Genomic DNA, 25,966 nt, shown 5'->3' on the forward strand with positions numbered 1-25,966 from the left:
CAAATCTCGGTAATGGGCTGGAGTGTTTGGCCAGCGGGGCATTTGGGAGAAGCCAGTGGATTAGGAGGGCAGCTCCAGACGGAGGTGTCTGTGCCCTGCTGCGTTTTCAGGAGCCCTGCCACTGGGACCACGATCCCAGCAGCACAGGGCCCCGGATCCCAAAGCACCACGATCCTGCACTCCCCTGGGACAGGCGAAAGCAGGGAGGGCACAGGACAGTGAGGACTTTCCTGAAACCTGGCCCCTGCAGGCTGTGAGATCATTGCACCCACGCCATCCCAGGAAGAATCCCAGGAAGACTGGGAGACTGCGGCAGTTAGTGCAGGGAGCTGACTCCAGAGCTGGAATTCTGGCCACCTCCCTTGTTGTTTTCCTCGTGCCTGGGGGGAAAGCACTGCCAGGGAACAGAGGTCTCACAGGGTAAACAGCTCCCACTGAGCCCTGCACCTGGCAGGGGGTGGGGCAGCTCCTCCAGGTGCACACACCTGAGAATCAGCACAGCAGGCATCTCCCCCAGATGACCAGCTGGAAGAAGAGATGGGAAGAGCAAGTTCTTGACCAAGAACTTGATTTCAATTTCTGGTCTCTGAACTCGAAATAATAATCTATGGTGAACGTAGGTCGTGGTTGATATTCTTGACTCAATCCACTCATACAGCCACTCTGCACTGGAAAAATGACTACAAAGAATAATTCACCACGGGAGAATCTGCCACAGAGTTACAGAGTTTGGATTACAATTCGAAGTCAGAAAGCCAATTCAGATGCACAATTATAAACTACTCGTAGTTCTTGAAAAAAGCATAAAGGATTCAAGAGACTCCATGACTGCAGAACTTGGATCTAATCAGCAAAATTAAAAATCAATGAAATGAGATGCAATCCAAACTGGAGGTCCAAACGACGAGGGTTAATGAGGTGGAAAAAAGAGTGAGAGACATAGAACACAAGCTGGTGGCAAGGAAGGAAGCTGAGGAAAAAAGAGAAAAACAAGTGAAAGACCATGAGGAAAGTGTAAGGAAAATAAATGACAGCCTCATTAGGAAAAATATACAATACATATAATTGGGGTTCTAGAGAGCACCAACAGGGACAGAGGGCCAGAAAGCATATTTGAATAAATCATAGCTGAGAACTTCCCTAATTTGGGAGAGAAACAGGCATTCAGATCCAGGAGAGAGGGAGGTTCCCCCCAAAATCAATAAAAAACTTTCAACACCCTGACATTTAATAGTGAAACTTGCAAATTCCAAAGATAGAGAGAAAATCCTTAAATCAGCAATAGACAAGAGAATTCTAAGTTATATGGCAATAAATATTAGATTCACAGCATACCACTCCAAAGAGACTTGGAAGGAAAGGAAAGGGCTGGCAAGATATACACAGGGTACTAAATGAGAAGACCATGCAACCAAGAATATGTTATCCAGCAAGGCTCTCATTCAGAATAGAAGGAGAGAGAAAGAATTCTAAGATAGGCAAAAACTGAAAGATTATGTGACCACTGAACCAGCTCTGCAAGAAATATTAAGGGGAACCCTGTAAAAGAAAGAGAAAGCCCAAAGAAATAATCCACAAAAACAGGAATGGAATAGGTATTATGATGAAACTAAATTCTTATCTTTCAGTAGTTGCTCTTAAGGTGAATGGGCTAAATGATCCCATCAAAGGATGCAGGGTTTCAGAATGGAAAAAAGCAAGAAGACCCATCTATTTGCAGTCTACAAGAGACTCACTTGAGACCTAAGGACACCTCCAGCCTGAAAATGAAAGGTTGGAGAACCATGCAACATTCAAATGATCCTCAGAAGAAAGCCGGGGTAGCAATCCTTATATCAAATAAATTAAAGTTTATCCCAAAGCCTGTAGTAAGAGATGAAGAGGGACACCGTTTCATATTTAAAGAGTCTATCCAAAGGAAGACCTAACAGTCATGAAGAGTTATGCCCCTACTGTGGGAGCTAACAAGTACATTAATCAAGTAATAACCAAAAACTACATACTTAGATAATAATACACTAAATAGTAAGAGATATCAACATGGCACTTTCTGCAAATGACAGATATTCTAAGAACATCATCATCAAAGAAACAAGGGCTTTAAGGGCTTTAAAAGATATGCTGGACCAGATAGATTTCACAGATATATACAGAACTTACCATCCAAATGCAAATGAATATACATTCTTCTCAAGTGCACATGAAACTTTCTCCAGAACAGACCACACACTGGGTCACAAATCAGGTCTCAACCAATACCAAAAGACTGGGGTTGTCCCCTACATATTTGCAGAGCACAATGCTCTGAAACTAGAACTCAGTCACAAGAAGAACTCCGGAAGAAACTCAAGTATGTGGAGGTTAACGAGCATCCTACGAAAAGATGAAAGGGTCAACCAGGAAATTAGAGAAGAATTACAAAGATTCATGGAAACTAATGAAAATGAAGATACAATTGTTCAAAATCTTTGGGATACAGCAAAAGTAATCCAGCAAAAGTAATCCTAAGAGGGAAATATGTTGCAATATAAGCATCCTTCAAAAAATTGGAAAAACCCAAATACACAAGCTACCTTCCCACCTACAGGAACTGGAGAAAGAATAGCAAATAAAACCTACACCAAGCAGAAGAAGAGAGATAATAAAGATTTGAGCAGGACTCAATGAAACAGAGGCCAGAAAAACTGTAGAACAGATAGGCGAAACCAGGAGTTGGTTCTTTGAAAGAATTAATAAGACAGATAAACCATTAGCCACCCTTATTAAAAATAAAACAAAAGACAATTAATAAAATCATGAATGAGAAAGGAGAGATCACTACCAACACCAGGGAAACACAAATGATTTAAAAAAACACAGTATGGGGATCCCTGGGTGGCGCAGCGGTTTAGCGCCTGCCTTTGGCCCAGGGCGTGATCCTGGAGACCCGGGATCGAATCCCACATCAGGCTTCCGGTGCATGGAGCCTGCTTCTCCCTCTGCCTGTGTCTCTGCCTCTCTCTCTCTGTGTGACTATCATACATAAATAAAAAAAAAAAAATTAAAAAAAAAAAAAAACACAGTATGAGCAGCTATACACCAATAAATTAGGCAATCTAGAAGAAATGGATGCATTTCTTGAAAACCTAAATGACCAAAACTGGAACAAGAGGAAATAGAAAACTTGAACACGCCAATAACCAGCGAGGAAATTGAAGGAGTATCAAAAACCTCCCAAGACACAAAAGTCCAGGCAGGGCCAGATGGATTCCCAGGGGAATTCTATCAAACGTTTAAAGAAGAAATGATACCTATGCTACTAGAGCCGTTCAGAATGATAGAAAGGGACGGAATAGTTCCAAGCTCGTTTTATGAGGCCAGGATCACCTTAACTCCAAAACCAAAGACACCACAAAAAAAAAGAGAACTATAGACCAATATCCCAGATGAACATGATGCAAAAACTCTCAACAAGATACTAGCCAATAGGACTCAACAGAACATTAAGAAGATTATTCACCACGCCCAAGTGGGATTAATCCCTGGGATACAAGGCCGGTTCAACACCCATAAAACAATAAAAAAAATCAATCTATAGATCATATCAACAAGAGAAAAAACAAGAATAATATGATCCTCTCAACAGATGCAGAGAAAGCATTTGACAAAATACAGTACCCATTTCGGGAACAAAACGCTTCAGAGTATAGGGATAGAAGTAACATTCTCCAGCATCTTAAAAGTCATCTATGAAAAGCGCACAGCAAATATCATTCTCAATGGGGAAACACTGAGAGCCTTTCCCCTAATATCAGGAACAAGACAGGGATGTCCACTCTCACCACTGCTATCCAACACAATATTAGAAATCCTGGCCTCAGCAATCAGGCAACAAAAAGACATTAAAGGCATTCGAATTGGCAAAGAAGAAGTCAAACTCTCCCTCCTCCCAGATGACATGATACTACTGTACGTAGAAAACCCAAAAGACTCCACCCCAAGATTGCTAGAACTCATACGGCAATTTGGCAGTATGGCAGGATACAAAATCAATCCCCAGAAGTCAGTGGCATTTCTATACACTAACAATGAGACTGAAAGAAGAGAAATTAAGGAATCAATCCAATTGACAATTGCACCCAAAAACGTAAGATACCTAGGAATGAACCTAACCAAAGTGGTAAAGGATCGATACCCTAAAAGCTATAGAGCACTTCTGAAAGAAATTGAGGAAGACACAAAGAGATGGAAACACATTCCATGCTCATGGATTGGCAGAATTAATCTTGTGAAAACGTCAATGTATTACCCAGGGCAATTTACACGTTTAATGCAATCCCTATCAAAATACCATGGACTCTATTCAGAGAGTTAGAACAAATTATTTGAAGATTTGTGTGGAATCAGAAAAGACCCCAAATACCCAGGGGAATTTTAAAAAAGAAAACCATAGGTGGGGCCATCACAATGCCAGATTTCAGGTTGTACTACAAAGCTGTGGTCATCAAGACAGTGTGGTACTGGCACAACAAAAACAGACACATAGGTCAATGGAACAGAATAGAGAATCCAGAAGTGGATCCTCAACTTTATGGTCAACTGATATTCGATAAAGGAGGATAGATTATCCACTGGAAGAAAGACAGTGTCTTCAATAAATGGTGCTGGGAATATTGGACATCCACATGCAGAAGAATGAAACTAGACCACTCTCTTTCACCACACACAAAGATCAACGCAAAATGGATGAAAGATCCAAATGTGAGACAAGATTCCATCAAAATCGTAGAGGAGAACACAGGCAACACCCTTTTTGAATTCGGCCACAGTAACTTCTTACAAGATACACCTATGAAGGCAAAAGAAACAAAAGCAGAAATGAACTATTGGGACTTCATCAAGATAAGAAGCTTTGGCACAGCAAAGGATACAGCAACAAAACGAAAAGACAGCTGACAGAATGGGAGAAGATGCAAATGACATATCAGATAAAGGGCTAGTTTCCAAGATCTATAAAGAACTTACTAAACTCAACACCATAGAAATAAACAACCCAATCATGAAATGGGCAAAAGACATGAACAGAAACCCCACAGAGAAAGACACAGACATGGCCAACACACACATGAGAAAACGCTCTGCATCACTTGCCATCAGGGAAATACAAATCAAAACCACCATAAGATACCACCTCACACCAGTGAGAATGGGGCAAATTAACAAGGCAGGAAACCACAAATGTCGGAGAGGATGTGGAGAAAAGGGAACCCTCTTACACTGTTGGTGGGAATGTGCAATGGTGCAGCCACTCTGGAAAACTGTGTGGAGGTTCCTCAAAGAGTTAAAAACAGACCTGCCCTTAAACCCAGCAATTGCACTGTTGGGGATTTACCCCAAAGATACAGATGCAATGACATGCCGGGACACCTGCACCCCGATGTTTCTAGCAGCAATGTCCACAACAGCCAAACTGTGGAAGGAGCCTCGTTGTCCATTGAAAGATGAATGGATAAAGAAGATGTGGTTTATGTATACAATGGAATATTACTCAGCCATTAGAAATGACAAATACACAGCATTTGCTTCAACGTGGATGGAACTGGAGGGTATTATGCTGAGTGCAATGAGTCAATCAGAGAAGGACAAACATTATATGTTCTCATTCATTTGGGGAATATAAATAATAGTGAAAGGGAATGGAAGGGAATGGGAGAAGAATTGGGTAGGAAATATCACAAAGGGAGACAGAACATAGGACTCCTAACTCTGGGAAATGAACTAGGGGTGGTGGAAGGGGAGGAGGGCGGGGGTGGGGGTGACTTGGTGGGGGGCACTGACAAGGGCACTTGATGGGATGAGCAATGGGTGTTATTCTGTATGTTGGCAAATTGAACACCAATAAAAAATAAATTTATTATTTAAAAAAAAAAGAAAATGCTCCACATCACCTGCCATCAGGGAAATACATACAAAACCACAAGGAGGTACCACCTCACACCAGTGAGAATGGGAAAAAGTAACAACACAGGAAACCACAAATGTAGTGGAGGATGTGGAGAAAGGGGAACCCTCCTGCACTGTTGGTGGGAATGTGAACTGATGCCACCACTCTGGAAAACTGTGTGGAGGTTCCTCAAAGAGTTAAAAATAGATCTGCCCTACGACCCAGCAAGTGCACTGCTGAGGTTTTACCCCAAAGATACAGATCCAGTGAAACACCAGGACACCTGTACCCTGATGTTTATAGCAGCAATGGCCACAATAGCCAAATGTGGAAGGAGTCCTGGTGTCCATCAAAAGATGAATGGATAAAGAAGATGTGGTTTACGTATACAATGGAATATTACTCAGTCGTCAGAAACAACAAATACCCACCATTTGCTTCGACGTGGATGGAACTGGAGGGTATTATGCTGAGTGAAAATAAGTCAATCGGAGAAGGACAAACATTATATGTTCTCATTCATTTGGGGAATATAAAAAATAGTGAAAGAGAATAAAGGGGAAAGGAGAAAAAATGAGTGGGAAATATCAGAAAGGGAGACAGAACCTGGGAGGCTCCTAACTCTGGGAAAGGAACAAGGGGTGGTGGAAAGGGAGGTGGGCGGGGTGTGGGGGTTCCTGTGTGATGCGTGGTGAGAGGGGCACTTGATGGGATGAGCACTGGGTATTATGCTATATGTTGGCAAATTGAACTCCGATAAAAAAAAACAAGAATACATAACTCAGAAACGGGCCCTCAACTCTCGGGTCAACTAATATTTGACAAAGCAGAAAGGAATTTCCCCTGGAAAAAGGACAGTCCCTTCAATAAATGGTGCTTGGAAAATAGGACAGCCATGTGCAGAAGAATGAAACTAGACCATTCTCTTATACCATACACAAAGATTAACTCAAGGTGGATGAAAGATCTAAAAGGAGACCGCAATCCATCAAAATCCTATAGGAGAACACAGGAAACACCCTTTCTGAACTTGCCCACAGCAAGTTCTTGCAAGATACCTCTATGAAGGCAAGGGAAACAAAAGCTAAATGAACTATTGGAACTTCATCAGGATAAAAAGCTTTTGCTCAGGAAAAGAACAATAAACTAAACTAAAAGACAACCTACAGAATGGGAGAAGATATTTGCAAATGACCTATCAGATAAAGGGCTGGTATCCAAGCCCTTATTAAACTCAGCAGCAGAGAAACAAATAATTCAATCATGAAATGGGTGAAAGACATGAACGAAATTTCACCAAGGCAGACATAGACATGGCCAACAAGCACATGAGGAAATGCTCTGCATCGCTTGCCATCAGGGAAATACAAATCAAAACCACAACGCAGTACCACCTCACACCAGTGGGAATGGGGAAAATTAACAAGGCAGGAAACCACAAAAGTTGGAGAAGATGTGGAGAAAGGAGAGCCCTCCTGCACTGTTGGTGGGAATGTGAGGTGATACAGCCACTCTGGAAAACTGTGTGGAGGTTCCTCGATGAGTGAAAAATAGAACTACCTCAGCAGCCATGGTGGCTCAGTGGTTTAGCACTGCCTTCACTTCAGGGTGTGATCCTGGAGTCCTGGGAACAAGTCCCAGGTCGGGCTTCCTGCATGGAGGCAGCTTCTCCGTCTACTTGTGTCTCTGCTTCTCTGTTTCTTTCATGAATAAAAAAAAAAAAAAAAAAAAAAAAAAAAAAAAAAAACGAATAGAACTACCCTCTGACCCAGCAATTGCACTACTGGGTATCCCAAAGATACAGATGCAGTGAAACAGCCGGACACCTGCACCCCAATGTTTGTAGCAGCAATGTCCACAATAGCCAAACTGTGGAAAGAGCCTCAGTGTCCGTCGAGGACAAGAATGGATAAAGAAGATGTGCTCTATGTATATAACGGAATATTCCTCAGCCATTAGAAACAACAAATAACCACCATTTGCTTCAACGTGGATAGAAATGGAGGGTGTTATGCTGAGTGCTTAATAATCTGAGAAGGACAAACATTGTATGGTCTCATTCTTACTGGGAACATAAAAAAACTGAAAGAGATTAAAGGGGAAAGGAGAGAAAATAAGTGGGAAGTATCAGTGAGGGTGACAGAACATGAGAGACTCCTAACTCTGGGAAAGAACAAGGGGTGGTGGAAGAGGAGGTGGGCAGGGGGATGGTGACTGGGTGACGGGCACTGATGGGGGCACTTGATGGGATGAGCACTGGTTATTTTATTAGATGTTGGCAAATCGAACTCCAATAAAAATATACAAAAATAATAATAAATAAAACAAGCCATCCCTGCAAGAAATATTAAAGTTGCCTCTTGGAGGGCAAAGCAGAAACAAAATGTTACATAAAACAAGGAAACACCAGAAAAAAGATATCCAGAACGGAGAAAACAAGCTATACAATGAGAATATACATTTTATATCAATAATGAATTTGAATGTAAGTAAACTAAATGCTTCTATCAAAATACACAGAGTGTTAAAATGATTAAAAAAAAAAACAAGATCCAACTGTAAACTGTCAATAAGAGACTTGTTTTAGAGCTAAAGACAGCTGCAGATTAAATGTTGGGGGCGGGGGTAAAAATATTTTTCATGCAAATGAAAGTCCAAAGAAAGCTGCAGTAGCCTTACTTCCCCTAGACAAACTAGACTTTATTTGTATGTTTTAAAGATTGATTGATTGATTTTTACCAACAGTGTGTGAGCAAGCAGAAGCAGGGGAAGTGGAAAGCAGAAGGAGAAGCTCTCCACAGAGCAGGGAGCACATGTGCGACTTCTAGGACCTGGAAATCACCACCTTAGCCAAAGGCAGATGTTTAATTCCCTGAGCCACTAACGGTTCCCCCAAACTAGACTTTAAACCAAAGACTGTATTAACAGATGAGGAAGGGCACTATACCAAAATAAAGAGGTCTATCCAACAAAAAGATCTAAAGATTGTAATCATTTATGTCTTCAATGTGGCATGTTAATACATAAAAACATGTTAATATATAATACAATAAATGATTACCATAAAGGTACTCATTAATAATAATACAATAGTAGTAAGGGACTTAAATACCCGACTTACAGCAATGTGGAAACAGCATAAGTTCACCTTGACTAATGGATAAAGATGATGTGAGATATATACATTAAATGGACTGTTAGTCATCAAAAATAATGAAATCTTACCTGTTGCAATGATAGAGAATATAGGGCTAGTCAAAACATGTCAGAGAAAAACAAATGACACGTAACTTCACCAACCGTGGGATTGAAGAAACGACACAGGAGGGCCTGGAATGCTGTGAATCCTCTTCTAAGTAGGAAGATTGCAGCAATACAGGCCTAGCTTAAGAAGTAAGCAAAACAGGGATGTCTAGGTGGCTCACCTAGATGCACCCAGCAATTGCACTACTGGGGATTTACCCCAAAGATAGAGATGCAGTGAAAAACCAAGAAACCTGCACCCCAATGTTTATAGCAGCAATGCACTGAGCATCTGCCTTCGGCTCAGGGCGTGATCCTGGAGTCCCAGGATCGAGTCCTGCATCGTGCTCCCTGCACGGATCCTGCTTCTCCCTCTGCCTATGACTCTGATTCTCTCTCTCTCTCTCTCTCTGTGTGTGTGTGTGTGTGTGTCTCGTGAATACAGAAGTAAAATAAAAATAAATATATCCAAAAAAGAAGCAAGCAAAACATAAACCTTCAACCCAACAGGAAGAGAAATAGAAGAAAAAAGATAGTAAGAGGGAGGAAATAAGATCAGAGATGAAATAAATTGAATATTGATTAACAAGGTAACAGAAAAGATCAATGAGTTGGTTCTTTAAAAAATACCAACTGAGGGAAGAAGTAAAATAGCAGAGCAATAGGGGGACCCTAAGATTGCCTTATCCTTTGAACTCAGCTAGATAAGTAGCAAATCATTCCAAACGCAATCTGAATGCTGAGAAAACAAACTGCACAACTGGCGGGGGTGGGGGGGAAGGCCATACTATGAAAAATTAGGACATACAGAGATGAGATTCCAAAGAGAAAAGAATCACAGGAGCTACAGCAGAGAGCCTTGCTCTCAGAGAGAGGATAGAGAAAGAAACAGAAAAAAACAGGGGATACAGATTGCCCCAGAGAAACACTTCCACAAAACCAGGGGAAAATTAGAGCAGATGATTATCGACAGATTTTACAGGCAGGGGAGCAAAAAAGCTGAAGGTTTAGAAGACCACAGCATGTTCCATCGCATATTTCACATCTTCTTAATCCATCTGTTCATGGGCAGCTTAGCTCTTTCCACTGTTTGGCTACTGTGGACACTGGGGTACATATGCCTTCACAAATCACTATTTCTTGTATCCTTTGGAATAAATACCTAATAGTGCAATTGCTGAATACTTCTATTTGTAACGTTTTGAGAAACCTCTATAATGTCTTCCACAATGGTGCACCACTTTGCATTCCCACCAACAGATTCTCCTTTCTCTGCATCCTCACCAACATCCATTGTTTGCTGACTTGTTTATTTTAACCATTCTGACTGGTGTGAGGTGGGATCTCATTGCGGTTTTGATTCGTATTTCCTTGATGGCATGTGATGTGGAGCATTTTCTCATTTGTCTGTTAGCTATCTGGATGTCTTCTCTGGAGACATGTCTTCATGTCTGTTCACATCTTCTGCCCATTTCCTAACTGGATTTTGTATTTTGGGGGTATTGATTTTGAGGAGTTATTTATAAACTCTGGATACTAGCCCTTATTCTGTTATTTCTGGATATCTTCTCCATTCTGTAAGTTGCCTTTTAGTTTTGCTGATCATTTCTTTTCCTGTCCAAAAGCTTTTTATCCTGATGAAGTGCCAATAGTACATTTTTGCTTTTGTTTCTCTTGCCTCTGGAGACCGTTCTAGCAGGAAGTTGCTGTGGGGGAGGTCAAAGCGGTTGCTGATCGTGTTTTCTTCTACGATGCTGATGGATGCCGGTCTCACATTTAGGTCTTTCCACCCTTTTTGAATTTCTATTTGTGTATTATATAAAAAGGGGTCCAGCTTCCTTCTTATACGTGTGACTGTCCAATTTCCCCAACATCATTTGTTGAACAGAAGTCTTTTTCTCCATTGGATTTTCTCTCCTGCTTTTTTGAAGATTACTTAAGCACAGATTTGAGGTCCATTTCTAAGTACTCTATTTTATGATCTATGTGTCTGTTTTTATGCCAGTAGCATACTGTCTTGATGATCACAACTTTAACACACAGTTTGAAGTCTGGGATTGTGATGTCTCCTGCTTTGTTTTTCCTTTTTCAATGTTCCTTTGGCAATTCACAGGGTACTTTCTGGTTCCATACAAATTTTAGGAGTGTTTGTTCTGGGTCTGTGAAAAATGCTGGTGAGGTTCTAATAGAGTTTGCCTTCCATGTGTACATGGCTACAGCCAGTCACTTAGACACATGTTAACAATATCTGTTCTTCCAATCCATGAGGAAGGAATGTGCTTCCATTTTTTCATGTCTTTCTCAATTGCTTTCATTAGTGTTTTATACTTTTCAGAATCCTGATCTTGACCCTCTTTGGCTAGGTATATTCCTAGGCAGAGCACATGGTTTCTGATGCAACTGGAAATGGGATCAACTCCTTGAATTCATTTTATTGTTGTTGGGCAGACTTCTGTAGTTGAGTTTGTATCCAGCACCTGTGCTGAATTCCTTTCTCAATTCTAGCAATGTTTTTGGTGAAGTCTTTTGGGTTTTCTATATAGCATCATGTTATCTGAAAACAGTGAAAGTCTGACTTCTTTGCCAATGTGAGTGCTTGCCTTTTATTTCCCTTTGCTGTCTGATTGGGTTTTTAAATATATTTTTTATTGGAGTTCGATTTTCCAACATCTAGTATAACACCCAGTGCGCATCCCATCAAGTGCCCCCATCAGTGCCTATCACCCAGTCACCCCATGTCCTTCCCCACTTCCCCTTCCAACCCCTTGTCCTTTCCCAGAGTTAGAGGAGTCTCTCGTGTTCTGTCACCCTCACTGATATTTCCTATTCATTTTCTCTCCTTTCCCCTTTAATCTCTTTCACTATTTTCTATATTCCCTGTATGAATGAGACCATACAATGTTTGTCCTTCTCCGAATGGCTTATTCACTCAGCAAAATACCATCCAGTTCCACCCACGTTTTGAAGCAAATGGGTATTTGTTGTTTCTAATGGCTGGGGAATATTCCATTGTATACATAGACCACATCTTCTTTATCCATTCATCTTTTGATTGACAACAAGGCTCTTTCCACAGTTTGGCTATTGTGGACATTGCTGCTATAAACATTGGGGTGCATGTTTTTCACTGCATCTGGGGTAAATCCCCAGCAGTGCAATTGTTGGGTCATAGGGCAGGTCTGTCTTTAACTCTTTGAGGAACCTCCACACAGTTTTCCAGAGTGACTGTACCAGTTCACATTTCCACCAGCAGTGCAGGAGAGATCCCCTTTCTCCACATCCTCTCCAACACTTGTGGTTTCCTGTCTTGTTAATTTTCGCCATTCTCACTGGTGTGAGGTGGTATCTCATTGTGGTTTTGATTTGTATTTCCCTGATGGCAGGTGATGTGGAGCATTTTCTCATGTGCTTGTTGGCCACGTGTAGGTTTTCTATGAAGAAATAAATGTTCATGCCTTCTGCTCTTTTCATGACTGGATTGTTTGTTTCTTCGCCATCGAGTTTAGTAAGTTCTTTATAGATCTTAGATACTAGCCCTTTATCTGATACGTTATTTGCAAATATCTTCTCCCTTTCTGTAGGTTGTCCTTTAGTTTTGTGTGTTGTTTCTTTGGCTGTGCAGAAGCTTTTTATCTTGATGAAGTCTCAATAATTCATTTTTGCTTTTGTTTCTCTTGCCTTCATGGATGTATCTTGCAAGAAGTTGCTGTGGTCGAGTTCAAAAAGGGTTTTGCCTGCGTTCTCCTCTAGGATTCTGATGGAATCTTGTCTCACATTTAGATCTTTCATCCATTTTGAGTTGATCTTTGTGTAGGGTGTAAGAGAGTGGTCTAGTTTCATTCTTCTGCACATGGCTGTCCAATTTTCCCAGCACCATTTATTGAAGAGACTGTCCTCTTTCCAGTGGATATTCTTTCCAGCTTTGTCAAATATTAGTTGACCATGGAGTTGAGGGGCCTTTTCTGGGTTCTCCATTCGATTCCCCTGATATGTGTTGTTGTCTGATTGTTGAGGCTAAGAACTTCCCTTACTATGTTAAACAACACTGCAGAGAGTGGGCATCCCTGTGATGTGTCTGTCCTTTTCCTTAGCACAAAAGGTCTGTTTTCCCCACTAAGGATGATATTACTTGTGGGTCTTTCATATATGGCCTTTATGATGTTGAGGTATGTTCCCTCTATCCCTACATTGTTGAAGGCTTTTATCAAGAAAGGATGTTGTTTTACCTAATGTTTTTTCTGTATCAGTTGAGAGGATCATAAGGTTCTTGTCCTTTCTTTTATTAATGTGCTGTACCGTGTTGATTGATTTGCAGATGCTGAACCATCCTGGTAGCCCAGGAATAAATCCCACTTGGTCATGGTAAGTAATACTTTAAATGTAACCATTTCATCTGATTAGTTACTACCTTGTGAGAATTTCTGCATCATTAGGGATACTGGTCTATAATTCTCTGGTAATGGCTTTTTTATGTACCATAAACTTTGAGCCAGTGCCCTGTCCTAAGAGTAAATGGAGGTCCACACTGTGCCAGATCCCTAAATTTGGAGTTATAAAACTCAGGCCCACACTTGAGATAAAACACAGGAAGAAAATGCTGCCTGACAGGTATATAGCTATGGCATAGAGTGAAGGCAAGAATCTGATGGAAATCTGGGACACAAGAGGGAAGAATGTTTGCTTTTCTCTAAGGGATGAGGAGTGGCAGGTAACATCTGCTCCAGGGATGAGAGAGTGGGGTGACACCATTTCCCTTACCCATCAATACTGATCTACTCTCTTGAGCAATACAGCACTCCAGTGGAGGATGGATCCACTTACAAGCCCCACCACCATGTGCTCTGCAGTTTCATTTTTCCTCAGATTGTCTGCATGAGAACCAACAAGGCAAGACCTCAAACAGAAGATGAGAAAAAAAAACCCTTACAAGGACCAAGACTACTGATCACAGACTGCTGCAAGGGGTCAACTCTATTGGAAATAAGATCTAGCCTCTTTTAACAACCAGACCAAAACTCACCTCTTAAGACTGCCACACACTGGACAAGGTCCAAATACTCCCCACTGTAGGTGAAGAGAAATTCTGCGAAGGACTGACCTGAAGGTAGGGGCAGCCAATACACAACAGCACGGTACACATTATGAAACATTTCCTAAAGCATGAAGTCTAAGATAGTATAAGACTCTTCTTAACATAGTACTATTAATTATTAATGGATTATTACTACTATTAAGTTAATATATCACGATAACTTTCAGTACTAAGAATGTAACAGACTTCCACACACACACACACACACACACACACACACACAAACACGGAGTGGCCTAGACAAAATGGCAAGATGGAGGATTTCACACCAAAGGAAAGAACAGTAAGACTCCACAGCCAGGGATCTAATCAAAACATGTGTGAGTAACATGCCTGAGCAAGAATTTAAAACAATCATAAGGGTACTAGCTGGGCTTGAGAAAAGCATGGAAGACACCAGAGAGTCCCTTCCTAGAGAGATAAAACAATGAAAACAAAAGGTTTTAACTTTAAAATGATACCACCAAGATCCATTTCATAGAGGAGTCCCAGAAGAAAAAGAGTGGAAAAGGGGCAGAATATTAATTTCATCAGGCAACCTCAGTGGCTCAGTGGTTTGGTGCCGCCTTCAGCCCAGGGTGTGATCCTGGAGATCCGGGATGGAGCCGGATTCTCTCCCTTTTCTCTTCTCCCCCTCTTCCCCTTTCCCTCCCATGATTAAATAAATAAAATCTTTAAAAAAATATTAATTTCATCAATGTACAGCTGAGAACTGCCCTAACCTGGGTAATGAAACAGACATCCAAATCCAGGAAGCACAGAGAAATCCCATCAAATTCAACAAACAATGTACAACACCAACACTTTTTATAGTAAACTTTGCAAAATACAGAGATAATCCAGAAGCAAAAGGGAAAAGAAATACCTAACCGATAAGGCAAGACACTGAAAAAATCAGGTTTGCAGTAGATCTCTCCACAGAAATATTACAGACCAGAAGAAAGTGGCAAATACACACAACATACTAAAGGTGGAAAAACGCAAGTTTTCCCACAACACTGTCATTCAGAATAAAAGTAGAGATAAAGAGTTTTCCAGGAAAAAAAAAAAAAAACGATAGGAGTTCATAACCACTAAACCAACCCTGCAAGAAATTCACAGGGGAATCCTTGAGTGGAGAAAAAAAAAGCCAAAACAAGAAAGAATATCATTAGAAACACCAAATCCACAGGTAACAAAAGGGCACTAAATTCGTATCTATCAATAATCATTCAGAATCTAAGTAGGCTAAATATTTCAATCAAAAGACATAAGATGTCACAATGGATTAAAAAAGAAAAATAAGACCCATCTATATGGCGCCTACAAGAGAGTCATTTTAGATCCAAAGACACCTGCAGATTAAAAGGAAGGAATTTAATGGTTTTCAAAAGGAAGCTAAAGTACTCATCTTTTCCATCAGGCAAACTGGATTTTAAAACAAAAACTGACAGATGAAGAATGGTAGTACATCTTAAGTATCCATGAAGAGGATCTAACAATTGCAAATATTTTTGTGTTCAACATGGGAACAGCCACATATACAAATCAGTTAATCACAAACATAAACTTAATGACTGATAATAATACAATAATAATAATACAGTAGGGGACTTTATATCCCACTCACAATGGAAAGATCATCAAAGCAAGAGATCAACAAAGTCTGAGAGCTTTGAATTACACCTTGGACGGGATGTAGTCAACAGACATATTCAGAGCATTCCTATTGCAAGAGAATACACATTCTTCTCAGGTGCACATGGAATATTTTCAAGAATAGATCACATACTGGATCACAAATCGCCCCCGTTCAAGTACAAAAGTTTGAAATCATACCATATATATTTTCAGCCACAATGCTGTGAAACTTGGAGTCAACCACAAGAAAAAAATTGGAAAGATGACAAATACAAGGAGGGTAATGAACATCCTCCTAAATAATGAATGGGTTAACTCGATATTAAAGAAAAAATTGAAAAATACATAGAAACAAATGAAAATGAGAATATGAGAGTCCAAAACATCTGCAATGCAGCAAAGGCAGTCCTAAGAGGGAAGCAGATAGCAATTCAGGCCTGTCTTAAGAAAGAAGAAAAGTCTCAAATGCACAATCTCACCTTGCACCTAAAGGATTTAGAAAAAGAACAGCAAATAAAGCTTAAATCCAGCAGAAGGGAAATAGTAAATATTAGAGCAGAAATAAATGATACAGAAACAAGAGAAAAGGTAGAAAGGACAACAAAGTCAGAGCTGGTTCCTTAAAACAAGAAATGAAATTGATAAACTTCTAGCTAAACTTATCAAAAGAAAAGAGAAAGGACCTAAGTAAGTAAAATCATGAACGAAAAGGAGATCACGACCAACACTGAAAGGAAATCATTGTTCTCCATGCAGATTCATGAAACACAGAACCAAAAAAAAAAGACTAAAATAAACAATATACATGTCAAGATACACACCTTGTTTCAGTTTGGACAGCATTGATTTTTCTGCATCAACTGAAGCACTCTTACCAAGCAAGAGACGTCTGGCTAAATCTTTTTTGTAGAAGGCTTTGAAAACATCTTTTCCTGTTTTAAGGAAAAGCACCTGAATGTTAGACTTGGAAAATGCAAAATGATAATACCAGATACCAATGAAATGACATGCTATATCCAATAATATTTGAAAATCATGTAAATATTAACAGCAAGTGAAACTAAACGGTCACACGTTAATGTGATTATATGTATATAAAATATCTGAAAATACATACATCCACATCATGAACAGTCAAATTATTGGTTGCCAGAAACTGAAAGCAAGAAAGTAATGATGAATGACTGCTTAATTTGCAGGGAGTTAGTTTATGATTAAAAAGTTAAAAGCCAGGTAATTGTGATGGCTGCCCAACAATGTGAACATACTTACCATTACTAAATTGTAAACTGTTTTAACTTACCAGTTTTAGAACCATAAAAACTATTCAATTGCAATTTATGTTGGGATTTGCACATAATTCTTTAATTTCTTCTACAAATGCTATTATTGTTTTAAACACTATTTTTAAAAGAATTTATTTATTTGAGAGAGAGAGTAGGCATGAGAGATACAGCCAGAAAACACAAGCAGGGGGAGCAACAGGCAGAAGCAGAAGGAGAACCAGGCTCCCCATTCCAGCAAGGAGTCCAATGCAGGGCTCCATCCCAGGATCCTAGGATCATGACTTGAGCTGAAGGCAGACACTTAACTGACTGAGCCACCCAGGCGCCCTGTTCCAAACTTTTAAATACACATTTTAAACCAGTCTACTCACCATTAATGAACCTAAATAAAACTATTACTTTATCTAGTAATTCTTCAAGTTCTTCATCTGTAGCTTCTTTGTTACCTGCACGAAGTTTTGAATCCACATACTTTGCTAAAATGTAAAAAATAACTTTCTAAGTAATGCTACATTTTCAAATATATACTACAAACAAAAAAAAAATTTCCTTTCAAATAAGTATTTTCCTCCAGAGCAAGGCGCATTTTCATAAAACAGAAAACCAATAATTGAGCTGATGGACAGAGAAATGGAAGGAAAATACGAGAAATAAATATTTCTTCTAAGTGCTTTTAATATTTCTATAACCTCAATGTCCAAATGTTGTAGCCATTTCTTCATACGATATAGTCCCATGTCCCCAATCTGTTTTTAAAAATCGCAAAAAAGTAACGTGTTATATAAAACAGATTATATCAATCCCCAAATCTTAAAGATTAAGTGATTTATTCATTTCAAAGAACAAGAGAATATCAATTTGACATTTTGTTTCAACTTTCAGAAAGCATGTCAATAAAAAAATTACCTTAAAATATAAAATCATTAGGTTTCTTGTAAGAAAAGCTTTCGTTTATTTTATAAGAAATAAATAAGAACGAGAAAAAGAAGTAGGCCTATCTATAATTTTTTGTTTTATCTACTGATTTAAAAAATGCTGAATTTAAAACAAGCTAAAGGAACAGAAGTTTCTAAAGTGCTAGGTTACTATTAATTAAACAAATGAACAATGCCTTGTGAAAACTAAACCTGAGAAAAATAGTTTATTATAATCACTGATAGTCAATCTTATAATTATGATGAATTAGGAGGTCAAACTGAACTCCCGTCACATATTTAAATGAAATGCAATAAAGAATAAAGTACGTATTTCATAAAATTGAAAACCATACCTAGAAGCTGGGCGGGCTTGTTAGATCTTTTATTTATAAATGTTTCAAAAGCGTCTTTCATAGCAACAATAAACTTCTCATTCTTCAGAAAAGAAGTTGCAATAATGAAATCGATCTTATCTTTAAAATCCAGAAGCTCTTGCACCATTGTTTTATCTTTCACAGGATTAGTAACTATGCTGTTACCAAATTTCTGAAAAATACAATTACCTTAGATGGTGATGATAATTATTATTAAAAATAGCAAGTAAAACAACATAAATTTAACTTCAGTTACAAGACTGAGAATAGCAAATGTGCAGGATAGAAAATATGCAGAAAACATCAAAAGGAAAAGATAGCACTAGATAAAAGGTAAGGTGCTCTAGAAATGAAGCCAAGAGAAATAAAGGTAAACTGATTATTTGAGTGGAGAACTATTTTGAAACATATTAGTAATGAAAGTCTATGGTGCCAAAACAATAAATCAAGTAAGGAGTATATTAGAGTCACAGGAATAAATAGAAGAAAATATCTGAAAAAGAAGAAAGCAATTGGGCTCAAAAGGGTTTATTTCATCTCTGTGCATTAAAGAAATGATTAAGCTACCAGAGCTTGTCAGCATCAGATTTTCAGAATTCTGGAATACAATGAGAAACCTACTAAAACCAAAGTGATGCTTACTGAAAAAAGTTGTGAAATAAGACAGTGTGCTATCATCTCCTCTTCAACTGCTTAAATGGTCTTAAAAGCAGTGAGAGAAAAGCAACTCATCCTGTGCAACAGATCTTCACTAATAATAAAGTCATTAAAAGCTATGATTAAAATGCTGGGTGAAAAAACTGTCACCAAAAGCTCTATAGCCAGAAGAACCTGAATCCTTTAATAGTGAAGGAAAATTAAGAAATTGTGAGATAAGCAACTGCTGAGATAGTTCTTTGCTAACAGACCTGCCCTGTGTACTAAAGGGCGGAGACAGTCCAAGACGGTGGGGGAATAGAGGACCTTAGTTTCTTCTGCTCCCAGGAATTCAGCTAGATAGCTATTACATCATTCTAAACACCCGCGAACTCAGAAGGAGATCTAAGAAAAGAATTGCTGCAACAAATAGTGAAGTGACCACTTTCTACAAGGTAAGAGGTGAAAAGAAGTGAATCTGAGGCGATATACTAAAAGATAAACTGGGGGCAGCGGAGGAGCTTCGAGAAGCCAGCTGCTGGAAAGGGATATACAGGGGAGTGCAAAATTCCAAGAACCCTGCTGTGGTGGAGACATCGTTGCCTGAAACGTGCTCAGGTGGCGAATGGGGACAGTGTCTTAGATGGGACACTGTGGTCTCAGGATCCCTGGGGTCACAGGAAGAACAGAGGTGCCTGAGTGTGGCAGAATCCCCAGGTGGAATTCACTGGAACAGGGAAGCTGCCTGCAGTCAGCAAACCTATGAGTGGGCTGTCAGTTCATTGCTGCCATGAACAGTGAACGAGGACCTGGTCCAGCAACCACTTTGAAAGCAGGGGGCCAGCAAGCACCAGCACCCCAGGGAGACAACCATTGTCCCCAAGAGGAGACCTGCTGGTGCACACCATTAAAGTCTGCAGTGTTTGGAGACTTGAAATGGGATCACGTGCCTGAGATAGAAGAGCTCGGTCACAGGGTGGGTGAGTAAGGAGTGTGGACAGAGATCAGGGAGACAGGAGTGACTGACTGATTTTCCCTGAGGGTGCTCTGAGGAGTGGAAGCTGGAGGTGGGGAGGCCTCCATTTTCACTCTCATCCTCTAAAGCTGCGTGGAAAGCCCACAAGAAACAAAAGCCACCTACACCAATTCAGAACTGCTTACTTAGCCTGGCCCCCTAGCAAGGGTGGTCCAAATCTACTCAGAACTAACAGAGCCCTCCCAAGATTATCAGCAAGAACATCCAATCAAGACCAAGTTTACCAATCATTGAGAACTGCAAAACCCAGCACGATAGGAATATAGCATGTAGAATTCATGTTCCTTTTCCCCATAATTCTTCACTCTTTCAATTTTAATTTTTTTCTCTTTCCTTTTCAATTTCTTTACTTCAACACTCTTACATCTTTTTTTTAACTCTTATATTCTATCCTTTCATTGTATTTAATTTCATTTTTACAAGTTTTTCTTTCTTTACTATTTTGGGATGTGTTTTCTAAGACACCAAAATATACACAGGATTCGGTGTATTGCTCTGTTCTGTTCACTTGTCTGATTATATTCTTTTTTTTAAAAACTTCCCTTAGATTTTGGGTCTCTTTCTAATTTGTTTATAGTGTTTATTTACATGAGGTCATTGTTGTCATTTTAGAATTCTGTTTCTGGGGATCCCTGGGTGGCGCAGCGTTTTAGCGCCTGCCTTTGGCCCAGGGCGCGATCCTGGAGACCCAGGATCGAATCCCACATCGGGCTCCCGGTGCATGGAGCCTGCTTCTCCCTCTGCCTATGTCTCTGCCTCTCTCTCTCTCTTTCTCTGTGACTATCATAAATAAATAAAAATTAAAAAAAAAATAAATAGAATTCTGTTTCTGTTCATCTATTCTGCTCCAGACAAAATGACCAGGTGGAGAAACTCACCTCAAAAAAGAGAACAAGAGGCAGTACTGACTGTCAGGGACCTAAGTCAATATGGATGTAAGTAAGATGTCGGAACTGGAGTTCAGAATAACAATTATTAAGATACTAGCTAGGCTTGAAAAGGGCAGAGAAGACATTAGACAATCCTTTTCTGGAGAAAAATAAAACTACAATTTAATCAAGTCAAAATCAAAACGGCTATTAAAGAGATGTAATGAAAAATGTAGATTCTAACTGCTAGGAAAAATGAGGCAGAAGTGAGAATTAGTGATATAGAAGACAAAACAATGAATAATAAAGAAGCTGAGAAAAGAGCAACTACTGGATCAGGAAGGGTGAATTCAAAAGATAAGTGATAAAACAAAACTATATTAAAATAACTGGGACCCTCGAGAAAAAAGACGGGACAGAAGGTATGGGGAGCAAATTATAGCTGAGAACTTCTCTAATCTGGGAAAAGAAATAGACGTCCAAGTCCAGGAGGCACAGAAAACTCCCCCTGACAAAATCAATTTTAAGAAAAGGTCAGCACCCCAACATGGAATAGCGAAGCTGGCAAATTTCAGAGACAGAGAAAATCCTGAAAGAAGCTCAGGATAAGACATTGATAACCTACAAGGGTAAACACATAAGGCTAGCAATAGACCTCTCCACAGACACCTGGCAGGCCAGAAAGGACAGGCATGACATATACAGCATACTGAATGAGAAGAACATGTAGCCAAGAATATTTATCCAGCTAGGATGTCATTCAAAATAGAAGGAGAGAACATGGATGCAAAAATTCTCAACAAGATACTAGCCAATAGGATCCAACAGTACCTTAAGAAAATTATTCACCATGACCAAGAACGATTTATTCCCGGGACACAAGGCTGGTTCAGCACTTGTAAAACAATCAATGTGATTCATCATATCAGCAAGAGAAAAACCAAGAACCATATGATCCTCTCATTAGATGCAGAGAAAGCATTTGACAAAATACAGCATGCATTCCTGATCAAAACTCTTCAGAGTGTAGGGATAGAGGGAACATTCCTTGACATCTTAAAAGCCATCTTCAAAAAGCCCACAGCAAATATCATTCTCAATGGGGAAGCACTGGGAGCCTTTCCCCTAAGATCAGGAACACGACAGTGATGTCCACTCTCACCACTGCTATTGAACATAGTACTGGAAGTCCTAGCCTCAGCAATCAGACAACGAAAGGACATTAAAGGCATTCAAATTGGCAAAGAAGAAGTCAAACTCTCCCTCTTCGCCGATGACATGATACTCTACATAGAAAACCCCAAAGCCTCCACCCCAAGATTGCTAGAAATCCTACAGCAATTTGGTAGCATGGCAGGATACAAAATCAATGCCCAGAAATCAGTGGCATTTCTATACACTAACAATGAGACTGAAGAAAGAGAAATTAAGGAGTCAATCCCATTGTCAATTGCACCCAAGGCATAAGATACCTAGGAATGAACCTAAAAAGAGGTAAAGGATCTATACCCTAAAAGCTATAGAGCACTTCTGAAAGAAATTGAAGAAGATACAAAAAGATGGAAAAATATTCCATGCTCATGGATTGGCAGAATTAATATTGTGAAAATGTCAATGTTACCCAGTGCAATTTACACGTTTATTGCAATCCCTATCAAAATACCATGGACTTTCTTCAGATAGTTGGAAGAAACCATCTTCAGATTTGTGTGGAATCAGAAAGACCCCAAATAGCCAGGGGAATTTTTAAAAAGAAAACCATATCTGGGGGCATCACAATGCCAGATTTCAAGTTGTACTGCAAAGCTGTGGTCATCAAGACAGTGTGGTACTGGCACAAAAACAGACACATAGATCAATGGAATAGAATATAGAACCCAGAAGTGGACCCTCCACTTTATGGTCAACTGATATTCGATAAAGGAGGAAAGACTATCCACTGGAAGAAAGACAGTCTCTTCAATAAATGGTGCTGGGAAAATTGGACATCCACATGCAGAAGAATGAAACTAGACCACTCTCTTTCACCATACACAAAGATCAACGCAAAATGGATGAAAGGTCTAAATGTGAGACAAGATTCCATCAAACTCCTAGAGGAGAACTACTCTAATCTGGGAAAATAAATTGGCATCCAACACCCTTTTGAACACCCTTTTTGAACTCAGCCACAGTAACTTCTTACAAGATACATCCACGAAGGCAAAAGAAAGAAAAGCAAAATGAACTACTGGGACTCCATCAAGATAAGAAGCTTTTGCACAGCAAAGGATACAGTCAACAAGACGAAAAGACAACCTACAGAATGGGAAGCAATATTTGCAAATGACGTAGCAGATAAAGGGCTAGTTTCCAAGATCTATAAAGAACTTATTAAACTCAACACCAAGGAAACAAACAACCCAATCATGAAATGGGCAAAAGACATGAACAGAAATCTCACAGAGGAAGACACAGACATGGCCAACAAGCACATGAGAAAATGCTCCGCATCACTTGCCATCAGGGAAATACAAATCAAAACCACAATGAGATACCACCTCACACCAATGAGAACGGGGAAAATTAACAAGGCAGGAAGCCACAAATGTTGGAGAGGATGTGGAGAAAAGGGAACCCTGATACACTGTTGGCGGGAATGTGAAATGGTGTAGCCACTCTGGAAAACTGTGGATGTTCCTCAAAGAGTTAAAAACAGACCTGCCCAACGACCCAGCAATTGCACTGTTGGGGATTTACCCCAAAGATACAGATGCAATGAAATGCCGGGAGGGACACCTGCACCCCGATGTTTCTAGCAGCAATGTCCACAATAGCCAAACTGTGGAAGGAGCCTCAGTGTCCATTGAAAGATGAATAGATAAAAAAGATGTGGTTTATGTATACAATGGAATATTACTCAGCCATTAGAAATGAGAAATACCCACCATTTGCTTCAACGTGCATTGAACTGGAAGGTATTATGCTGAGTGAAGTAAGTCAATCGGAGAAGGACAAACATTGTATGTTCTCATTCATTTGGGGGATATAAATAATAGTGAAAGGGAATATAAGGGAGGGGAGAAGAAATGTGTGGGAAGTATCAGAAAGGGAGATAGAACTAAAGACTCCTAACTCTGGGAAACGAACTAGGGGTGGTGGAAGGGGAGGACGGCGGGGGGTGGGGGTGACTGGGTGGTGGGCACTGAGGGGTGCACTTGACGGGATGAGCACTGGGTGTTATTCTGTATGTTGGCAAATTGAACACCAATAAAAAATAAATTTATTATAAAAAAATAGAAGGAGAGGTAAAGACCTTCCAGGACAAACAAAATATAAAAGAATTTGTGATCATAAACCAACCCTGCAAGACATAATGAGATCCTCTCAGCAGAAATAGAGTTTGAAAGTAATACAGACCAGAAAAAAACAGAGACAATATACAGAGAGAGTGACTTCACAAGTTATACAATGGCACCAAATTTCTATCACTCAACAGTTACTCTGCATGTATATGGGCTAATTGTCCCAATCAAAAGACACAGGGTATCAGACTGGATAAAAAATCAAGATCTATCCCTGTGCTGTCTGCAAGAAACTCATTTAAACCTAAACACAAACTCCAGATTGAAACTGAGAGGAGGAGGTGGAAAAGCATTTAAATCATGCTAATGGACATCAAAAGAAAAGCTAGTGTAGCAATCCTTATAGCCCACAAATTAGACTGTCAACCAAAGACTGCAGTAAGAATGAGGAAAGGACACTATATCGGAATTAAAACACATATTAAAAACATATATTAAAAAAAAGATCTAACAATTCTATATACTTACATCCTTAACATGGGAGAATCCAATTATATAACACAACAATAAGATAAAACACAGTGATAATAATACAATGATAGTAGGGGACTTCAACACCCCTTTAACTGCAACAAACAGATGATCGAAGCAGAAGATCAACAACAAAACAAGGGGCTTCGAATGACACACTGGACCAGATGAAAATCACAGATACATTTAGAGCATTTCACCCTAAAGTAACAATTCACATTCTTCTCAAGTCCATATGCAGCATTCTCCAGAATAGGCCACATACGGGTCACAAATCAGGTCTCAATGGTACCAAAAAATTGGGATAATTCCCTGCATATTTTCAAATGGCAATGCTTTGACACTTGAGCTCAATCATGAGAAAAAAACCTTGGAAAGAACTCAAATACATGGATGTTAGAAAAAGCATCCTAATGAATGTTGGCAAATCGAACTTCAATTAAGAAAAAAAGGAATGAATGAATTAGTCAACCAGGAAATTAATGAGGAATTTAAAAATTCATGGAAACATGAAAATGAAAACGTAACTGTTCAAAACCTTTGAGATGCAGAAAAGGTAATCCTACTAGGGAAGTACACAGCAATACAAGCCTTTCTCAAGAAAGAACAGCCTTAAATACACATCCTAACCTTATACCTAAAGGAGCTGGAGAAAGAACAGCAAATAAAGCCTAAAGCAAGCAGGAAAAGAGAAATCATATAGAGCAGTAATCAATGAAACATAAACCAAAAAACCAGTAGAACAAATCAATGAAACTAAGAGCTGGTTCACTGAAAAAATAAGACTGATAAATCCCTGACTACACTTATCAAAAGAAAAGAGAAAGGGCCCAAATTAGTAAAATCATGAATGCAGGAGGAAATCACAATAAACACCAAGGAAATACAAACAATTTTAAGAACATACAACAAAATTAGGCCATCTGGGGAAACAGATGCATTCCTAGAAACATATAAACTACCAACACAGAAACAAGAAGAAAGAGAAAAACTGAACAGACCCATTACCAGCAAAGAAATTGAAACAGTCATCAAAAATCTCCCAACAAACAATGGTTCAGGGCTGTATGGCTTCCCAATGGAATCTGAAGAATAATTAATATGTACTGTCCTGAAGCTATTTCAAAATACAGAAATGGAAGGAAAACTTCCAAA

The 25,966-nt window shown here is 39.5% G+C and overlaps 1 protein-coding gene across 6 annotated transcripts in view; it reads right to left on the reverse strand.

The window, feature by feature from the left end:
- LOC144309573 (cullin-4B-like) overlaps window positions 1–25,966 on the reverse strand; it is a 73,086-nt gene that overhangs the window by 12,577 nt on the left and 34,543 nt on the right. For 4 of the 6 annotated variants that reach the window (XM_077890656.1, XM_077890651.1, XM_077890653.1 and 1 more), the window contains 3 exons: window positions 18,435–18,627; window positions 17,536–17,640; window positions 16,700–16,810 (listed from right to left, as the gene is read on the reverse strand). In XM_077890656.1, coding sequence (XP_077746782.1) covers window positions 16,700–16,810; window positions 17,536–17,640; window positions 18,435–18,627 — 409 coding nt within the window. The remainder of the gene's footprint in view (window positions 1–16,699; window positions 16,811–17,535; window positions 17,641–18,434; window positions 18,628–25,966) is intronic. The other 2 variants (XM_077890655.1, XM_077890657.1) reach the window with 2 other exon arrangements.

This window comes from Canis aureus, unplaced genomic scaffold (assembly GCF_053574225.1).
Source record: "Canis aureus isolate CA01 unplaced genomic scaffold, VMU_Caureus_v.1.0 ptg000087l_RagTag, whole genome shotgun sequence".
Classification (NCBI taxonomy): Eukaryota; Metazoa; Chordata; class Mammalia; order Carnivora; family Canidae; genus Canis; species Canis aureus.